The 9,508-nt window shown below is 45.6% G+C and overlaps 1 protein-coding gene across 1 annotated transcript; it reads right to left on the bottom strand.

The window, feature by feature from the left end:
• Positions 1-6,549: 6,549 nt before the first annotated feature.
• On the bottom strand, positions 6,550-7,173 carry LOC122029044. Its single transcript, XM_042588004.1, has 2 exons — positions 6,739-7,173; positions 6,550-6,648 (listed from the first exon to the last, which is right to left on the bottom strand). The coding sequence occupies exons 1-2, from the start codon at positions 7,171-7,173 to the stop codon at positions 6,550-6,552; spliced, it is 534 nt and encodes a 177-aa protein (XP_042443938.1).
• Between the last annotated feature and the right edge of the window lie 2,335 nt (positions 7,174-9,508).

Genomic DNA, 9,508 nt, shown 5'->3' with positions numbered 1-9,508 from the left:
AAATGTCTGCAAAATATTAATAAATTTCACATAAATTATAAACTTACTGTCAAAAGACCAGCAAATCCCTTTAGGTAAGGGAGGTTGGTGTTAGATTGTTTTGTCCCAGTTGATGAAAGTATACCCCCAATCTTAGGTAATTGTTGAGCCATAAATTCATGGATGGCTTCAACCCAGTTGAATCTAGCAAGATTCTCAAAATCATCTACAATATCTATAAGACATAAAGGGACCTTATATGTACTAGAAGAAAATAAGACACAAACAAATATATACAAAATATAGAATTTACAAAATAATAAAACATCATCTTCTCCTTCAAAACGATTGCCATAAAATTTAAGCAACTCCTCAATTCTTGATCTAGTAGTTTCTTTTTTGTTTGAGAAGTATGTTAGAAAGAGGTCATCGGATGCTTTAGTTGAATTCATCGGAATTGAAGCTCCTCGGTCTGCAATACCAAGCAGCAATGAAACATCTCTTATTGTGAAGCCAACCGAAACACCTGACCAAGTTAAATGATTATTAGTCTTCTACCAATAAATATAAAAGTATCAGGCCCAACGTGGGCCTGATACGCTGCCATATGAAGCACACATTAGGCCTGCTATTGTATCGTATCAGGCCCACGTTGGGCCTGATATGACATCTATCAGGCCTACGTTGGGCCTGATATGTCATCGTATCAAGCTCACATTGGGCCTGATATGGCATCGTATCAGGCCCACTATGGCCCTGATGTGATATCATATCAGACCCACGTTTAGCCAAAGGTTTAATTTTACCATACAACTACTTTGTGATTAAAATTTAAAATTATATATTGTATCTGAGAATCTAAAGGTTTAACTACTTGAATCCCAATTTTGAAATATATTGGCCAAAATCCCACGGATGTGTTGCATATCTTGTATGTCAAAAAGAATACTAAAGGGTGACTGTTTGATCAGCGCTATGTGTCGGTCATGTAAAATAACAGACCCTTGATGCGTTCCTTTCTTCGTGGATGCTCCAAAAAAACTTTTAAAGTGACCTAGGACACTGTTCCAATGCAGTTTCTGTCCAATGTCAACTGAACCCTACACTTTATAAAAATTAAAACATTTTAATCATACTAGTTGAGCTTCTCAAAATCACAGAGTTTGTAAAATGATACCTTTACAGCTAATTAATGTTGCGAGGATGATGATACACTCGATCGACTTCTTTGGACCATTATGAGACGAGATGATTGACGTAAACCCTATAACCCTTCACTAGCGCCTCACGATCAGTCCTGGTTTTTTGCACCAAAATGCTTGATGCCGCTTGAGAAACACTCGAGGTCACTAAACTAGGGTTTCACAAGAGGGAAGATTTCTCCATAGAATTGGATCTGCACTCGCATGTTACGAAGGAGGGAGGTAGACAAATGATCGAAATTATTTTTTTAAAATCACAGTTATTCAAAAAGTGGTTCGGATGCCTCAGTACTTGACTACTGAATATAGGAGATTGGCGGGAGGATTATATTGGGTATTACACATCACTTACCTGCGCCTTTTGGTATATACAAAACGATGATACACCTTTTGATAAATACATTATACCACGTATGCCTTTTAGTAAATTGTCCTTAAAAAAATAGAAATATTTTTATAAAATATATATACTATAAATTGCAAATTCATATTCACATTTTCAATCCAAATTTTTAGAATAATTATTCATATAATTAACATATTAAATTTTTTAAAATACAAGTACCATATTTTACTTTTACTTTTAATTTTATAAAACATAGATTTATAAAAGAGACCATAGAATTTATATTTTATAATTTTTATACAAATGTATGAAATAGAAAATTATATAAGAAATACAAAATAAATTTTATTCCTGTCCGAAATCTGAGTCGATGGACGTTGGGGATGTGGCGCTTCTGTTGACTAGTCGAAGACTGCAAGCGTAGATCTCCTGCCGACGTGGACCTGTAAGCACAATGTCGAGCCAGGGTGGGGTTCCCCGACGATGGCCCTCCGACGCTCAAGTAAGACCTCCAGCAGGAAAAAGTAGAGCAAAGGGGAAACAAGAACTGTAGCTACATTAAAGAAGTGAGCATACCTCCTTCGAAGTCTGGGGGTCCTTATATAGGGCTCCCTAGAGGCGCGCGCATACTCCTCGAGGTGTGCACACTCCTCAAAGCATACCTGGAATGGATGTGTCAGAAAGGCGTGTCGGACACTATACCTTAATAGCACGAGCATATCTCTAACGTGATAGTGGAAGTTTCCACCGTACGATTCTCTGTTTGACCATGTCGCCGACCATGCCTCTTATCGGCGGCATTGGTTCCTAGGAAGATATCGTCAACTGCTCCCCTTGTCCTTAGGCCGAGCGGAGGAACCACCCGACTAATGCCCTCCAGGCGACACCCAGGTCGGATCGACTTGGATGTCCTCTCGGCCGGTGATTTGATGTCCGAATCCACCCAGTCGTGTAAGAGAGCCTTAACTGCCGGGTTGATGCCGTGTCCCTTATTAGCCGAGCGGGATGGTCGCTCGGTCTTCATCTCTTCTTGCTTTTGCCTTATGAGTGTTGGAAACTCGACATTAGGCCGAGCTGTCGAGATGCCGGGTCGGCTATTCTTCCTGCCGCTCGGGAAGGTAGCTCGCCCGATCAGCCGCCTGCCCTGGATTTGACCACTTTGACTTCCTACTGGGCGGGCCTCGTCTTACCATCGGATCACGTGCCTCCCCCTTAAGTCTAGTCGAAGGAGGCTACAAGTTCGACTGACTGGACAAGTAACCTGGTGAACGGTAGGGCCGATCGGCTAATAGATGAGTTGGATCCCGCTCGGTTTCTATGGGACTGATCTTTCTCCCCTAGTCGGTGCTTCGTGCCTTTGTACTTAGTATTTTGGATACTTTTCCTCACATCTTTCGAAGGGGCGCGAGCCGGTCAGCTAATGCTGATGTCGTCTGAATCTTCTCATGATGCGCATAAATCACTTCCATTAAGGCCGAGCACGCACCCATTAAATACTGTCCTGTGGGAGGACGCCACGTGTCGTTGGCGCAGTCACCGCACGTCTGAGGTGACAGCTGCTGATGTGACATTTGGCGGTTCGAATTCAACGGTCGGATGTGCACTCCGATTCCTGTGCCCTAGATCGGATGGCTCCGCTCAGCCGTACCCCATCTTTATAAAGTCGCCTCGCCGATTCCTGCTCCATCGTTGCTGCCTTTGTGTTCATGAGTTCCGGCGATTGCCTACGTTCAGTGCTCCGACGATCCCCGACTTTCTTCTCCGGTGCTCCATTTCCTTGTAAGCCTTGACTTCTATTCTTTCTTCTTCCTTTCTGGCCTTTATTGCTTTCTGGTGTTCCGTCGTTCTGTTCAGTGAACCCCTTGTCGATCTTGCTTTGTTTTTCCGGCGACCCCCTTAGCGAATCCTTCTGCTTCGTTGTTTTCTGATTATGGCCAGTTCCTCCCAGCCAGTCCACCCCACCCCTGGTCTCTGGTATACCACCATGGAGACCAGGTTTGATGCGGGCGATGCGGCATACCTTATTAACGCTCTTGACATCCCGTTCGACAATGAGATTATCCTGGCCGGACCGTCCGATCGGCCACACAATCCGCCGACCGGTACCATCTGTTTCTTCCGAGACCAGTTCGTGGCCGGCCTCTGATTTCCTATCCATCCATTCATAACTGAAGTTTGTAATTATTTTCAAATCCCGCTCGCTCTGCTCGCTCAGCTTGCTCCCAATTCCTTCCGCCTGCTGTGCGGCGTGGTGGTGTTGTTTCGAGTGCACAACATCCCACCGACCCCTTGGGTTTTCCACTACTTCTACTACCCCAAATAATCTGAGTTGGACACCTATCTGTTCCAATCCCGTATTGGTCTAGTCTTCTTCGACAAGATGCCCTCCTGGAAGGAGTACTTTTTCTATTTGAGGCTTCCCGAGCGACCCCATTTCCGAACTCAATGGCGGACCGCCTTGCCACCCCCGCCCGAGCTGAAGAGATATAAGACACAACCGGATTACCTTCATGCTGCCAATATGTTAGCCGAGCTAAAGTTCAACATCCACAAGCTATTGCCAGAGGGAGTGATGTACATGTTTGGGCTGAGTCCAAACCGAGTGAAGCTCCCAAGCAGCATAGGTATGAAATTTCTTAACCTTCTTCCTTTGGGTCTAACTGATTCTGTCTTTCTTTTGCAGCCGACATCATGATGCATGCCCGGGCGGCTGGTATAATGAGGGCTAGGCAAGCTGAATTCGAAGCAGCGGCCGCCAAGGAGATGGAGCGACTTGGCCTGCCTCCCGTTGGCTCACAGGAAGACACAGCTAGGGAAACAACAACTGCGGGTGACGAGACCACCGAGCGGACACCTGGCGTAGAAGGAGCGACCGACCCGGGATCGGTTTGTGGCGCACCCCCCGTCATTCCTGCTGAGGGTTCAGGGTCTTCGAGCGACGAAGTACCGCTCTCCCGCAAGAGGTGTCGAACGAACGCACCTTCCCGATCCACCAGTTCAGCCATTCAGGCCTCTACAGGGGAAGGTGTCCCGTCTCCAGCTCTCGCAACAATAGAGGCTACTTCCTCCGATCGGACTCTGTCCGTGGCTGAGCTGCAAGAGCCACTCCCCATCCAGCCGATCACCTCCCTTCCTCCGGCCAGACGGAGAATAACCCGATCCACCGTTCTTCCAGTCCCCCCTGCTCAAGCCTCCGGCTCGTCTGCCTCCACTCAATCGGCGCCGAGCAGGAGACGCTCTATCACTGCCACCCTTCGCCTGCCGACTGAGGACCATCTTGCGCCAGACGATCAACCCTACTCTCCTCAGCATCAAGTCTACTTCCGAGGTCGGCTCGCCCACATCTGGGAAGAGGCGAGGGCAAGGACGACCATGAAATCAATCCCCTGGCGCAGTTGCTGACAGCCATCTGGAGATGTCCACTGGGGTTAGTATTTTCAGTCGGATCACTTTACAAATTACCTCCGATCGGTGCTAATATTTGTTTGCAGTACTGGGTGGAGAACATCGCCATGTGCCAGCGGTTGGCACAAGTGGAGGATGAGCTGAAGAAGCTCAACATTTCTGGAGAAGGCTCCTCCTCCCATGGACCACTGTCCGCTCGGCTGAAAGCCGATCTGGAGAAGACCCAAAGGCTTCTCACCGCAGAATAGTAGAAGTTGGCTGAGCAGACTAGTAGGACAGGCCAGATCGAAGCGCAATTGAAGACATGTGATCATAAACTCAAGCTGGCTTCCAAAAGGAAGCAACAAGCCATCACCGATCTGGAGGAAAAAAACAAGGAGGCCCGACAGCTGTCTGAGAAGCTGAAGAAGGCGGAGGACTTCCTGGTGGTCGAGCGGGAGAGCCGTTCGGCCAAGGAGGCTGAACATCAAGGCCAAGTGAAGCGCCTTGAAGGGGAATTAAAGGCTTCGCGCACCGCCCTGAAGACCTACTAGGAGGCCAAGCTGGGCCGCTTTGCTGCCCTGAAACATCAATACTTGCGCTCGGACCAATTTCTAGCGAAGGCGACCGACCGGATCGTCCACTCGTTCGAACTAGCCATCGATGCCACGCTCGTCCAGCTGAAGACGAACGACCACCTTCCTGAAGCTTTCTCTGACAAGGATGTCAACCGAATCCAGCTTCTTGAGACTATTCCCGACGAGGCCTTTGATCCTATTGAGTGAGCGAGGAGTCAATAGGCCTTGACTGTACTCCTGTCGTTCGGCAGATTTCATTAATGAAATCGTTTTATGCCTTCATATGTTGCCTGCTTGCTAAGTATTTAACTATGTAGTTCCGATCGGCTGTCACTACCATATTTTCATTACTCAGAATATTCGCTAGGATCACCTTTAGGGTTTATAGTTGCCGCTCGACTTTGGTTTTAGCATCTCCGTTAAACGATTCTCTAAGGCCGGCGTTTAATGTCGTCGCTCGATGATCCTCAAGGCGGGGTTTTTATAGTCGCCGCTCCGACTCTAGGATTTAATGTCACCGCTCGATGGTGTTCAAGACGGGGTTTTTATAGTTGCCGCTCCGACTCTAGGGTTTAACGTTGCCGCCGACGGTCTTCAAGGCGGGGTTTTTATAATTGCAACTCTGACTCTAGGGTTTAACGTCGCCGCTCGACGGTCTTCAAGGCGGGGTTTTTATAGTCGCCGCTCTGGCTCTAGGGTTTAACGTCTCCGCTCGACGGTCTTCAAGGCAGGGTTTTTATAATCGTCGCTCCGACTCTAGGGTTTAACGTCACCGCTCGACGGCCTTCAAGGCAGAGTTTTTATAGTCGCCGCTCCGACTCTAGGGTTTAACGTCGCTGCTCGACGGTCTTTAGAATGGACTGGCCGCTCGGCGATAACTTTGTGAACCCTTGCTTTAGATTCTAATCCTGCAGCCGAATGATGTAGAAAAAACGAAGGTTGCATGACATTAGTTACATCAGCGCACCTTTCACCCAACTCGATACAGTTGGAGATGGTTTGCACTCCACAGACGCTCTAGCCTTCGCCCTTCCTCGTTTTCTAGGTAATAAGCGCCTGATCAGAGCTTTTCCATGATCTTGAAGGGTCTGGCCCACGGGGCCTCCAGCTTGGTGACATCACCGACTGGCTTCACCTTCTTCCATACGAAGTCGCCAACCTAAAAAGATCTAGGTATTACTCGCATGTTGTAGTTCTAGCGCATCCTCTATCAGTAGGCCGTTAGCCAGACGGCTGCTTTGGCACGCACCAAGTCTACCAAGTCCAGCTCCAGGAGTCTCCGCTCGGCTATGTCCTCGCTATACTGCTGCACCCGATCGGATTCAACCCCGACTTTAACTGGGATGACTGCTTCGCCTCCATAACCCAAGTGGAACGGGGTCACTCCGGTCCCCTCCTTTGGAGTCGTATGGATTGCCCACAGCACGCAAGGAAGTTCGTCTGCCCAGCTGCCTCTGATGTGGTCGAGCCGAACTTGAAGAATTTGTAGAATTTCTCGGTTGGCGACTTCATCTTGTCTGTTGCTTTGGGGATATGCTAAGGAGGCGAAGGCCTGCTGAATCCCATACCCCTCGCACCATTCTCTGAGATGTCGTCCGGTGAACTGTCTTCCATTGTTAGAGACGAGCAGACGCGGGATTCCGAACCAACATATGATGTGTTGCCAAATGAATTTCTTAATCATCTGTTCGGTTATTCTTGCGAGTGGCTCTGCTTCGACCCATTTGGAAAAGTAGTCTACTGCGACGAGTAGGAATTTTCATTGGCTGGTCGCCATGGGGAAGGACCCCACTATATCCATGCCCCATTGGTGGATCGGGCAGGACATTACGGCCGCCGGTCATGCCTCTTGTCGGGAAGTTTCCACCGTACGATTCTCTGTCTGACCATGCCGCCGGTCATGCCTCTTATCGGCGGTACTGGTTCCTAAGAAGATATCGCCAATTGCTCCCTTTGTCCTTTATCGGGCTGAGCGGAGGAATCGCTCGGCTAGCGCCTTCCCCGGGCCGAGCAGAGAAACCGCCCGGCTAACGCCCTCCAGGCGACACCCATGTCGGACCGACTTGGATGTCCGCTCGGCCGGTGACTTGATGTCCGAATCCACCCTGTCGAGCGAGGGAGCCTTAACTGCCGGGTTGATGCCGTGTCCCTTATTAGCCGAGCGGGATTGCCACTCGGTCTTCGTCTCTTCTTGCTTTTGTCTTATGAGCATTGGAAATTCGGCATTAGGCCGAGCTGTCGAGATGTCGGGTCAGCTATTCTTCCTGCCGCTCGGGAAGGTAGCTCGCCCGATCGACCGTCTACCCTAGATATTGATCATTTTGACTTTCTATTGGGCAGACCTTGTCTTACCACCAGATCAAATTTTTTTATTTGTCATCATGACTTTATATAGTTTTTCTTCATCTTAAATTTATACAACTAGAATTAAAACGATGAGAATGGAAATGAATTCGTTCTATATTGATATTTCATAAAAATGCTAAGAAACTATTGGCTCCATATATTAGCAATATATGTGCAAAAAATGACAACAAAATGATTCTCGTCAAAATCAGTCACTTTAATGAAAATGAATTGTATCCCTAACTTTTAGACATACCATGCACGTCCTTGGAGTTATAGTATAGTGATAAAAATGCTCAGTTGTTTATCAAATATTTATGATTCAATTTTTAATTATAATTTATAACTAAGAGATATTTAACTTCTAAATATCTCAATTTAATTTTTATAAAACTAGAATGATAACCCAAGACGTAATCCAGCTTGATTATTTTTAAATTTTTTTTAGAACGACCATACACTATTTTAAAGCATTCAAATGGTCACTCTCAAGACAAAAATTACTTTTTGTGTGCTCATGTGTAATTAAGTAGAGTATTAAAGTACAAGATAATGATACCTGAATTACTTTATAAAAAAAACTAATAATAATAATGACAATACTAATAAAATGACATAACGTCTTATGAGATTTCACTTATATTCCAAGACATACGATGCATCTCTTACTCATTTAAACGAGATAATAAGTAAACTTCTGAGTATTGTTGGTACAATTAATCTCTCATCAGATTGATCAAGCTCGGTATAATTTAAGTTTGAATTTCGATATTTAATTAATATATTAGTTGAAATTAATAAGAAAAAAAATTTAAGTAGATCATGATTAACCGAACATTGTTAGGGCACATATGAGCTAGCTAGTGTAGGGATCTGTTGCATAAAATAATACATAATGTAGCGGAAAAAGGATCCCTCCAGAGATCCTTGAGAATATTGTATACTACGCTTTCCTATTCTATCATATAGAATAGTTACCTTTGTTACGTGAACTGGTACTCCCGACAGCAACTTTGATTCCGATGCAGATTTAAGCGCAATCACCATGTCCACGCATCTACAGTATCCACACGAACACGTTCTCCGTCCGTCTCACGAACTCATGATTTAAAGAAGAAACAACCTTTGTTGTGCTAGCAACTATATCTTTGTTGCGTGAACCGGTACTCCGACAACAACTTTGATTCGGATGCAGATCTCAGCGCGATCAACACATCTGTGCCTCTACGGTATCCACACAAATACGTTCTCTGTCCACCTCACGGACTCATGACTTAGAGAAGGGACAACTTTTATTGTACTAGCAACTACACAAGGTTATTTTTGACCAAGAGAAGAAAAGGAAGAAGAGCAAAAATCAAGAAGATCACCATCACCCAAAATGTTACTTCACCTATATAAGGTGACTTCACCAAAAAGTTACTTTACCAAAAAGATTACTTCACCAAAAGGTTACTTTATCAATGACTTTTGTACTTATCCAATGAATACAAAAGTTTTTGTCTCTTGATCTTCCTTTTGATTAATGATGTATTAATCTCTATTAATATTCATTAATCTTAATGTGTTAGATTTAGTATATTAGATTAACCATTAACCCAATAAGCCATTAACCTAATAAACCAAGGAGTCTAATGTTGGGGTTTTCGGGCCGCGAAAACCGATTTTTCGCG

Source organism: Zingiber officinale, chromosome 10B (genome assembly GCF_018446385.1).
Source record: "Zingiber officinale cultivar Zhangliang chromosome 10B, Zo_v1.1, whole genome shotgun sequence".
Taxonomy (NCBI): Eukaryota; Viridiplantae; Streptophyta; class Magnoliopsida; order Zingiberales; family Zingiberaceae; genus Zingiber; species Zingiber officinale.
This window is presented reverse-complemented; position numbering and strand designations above follow the sequence as displayed.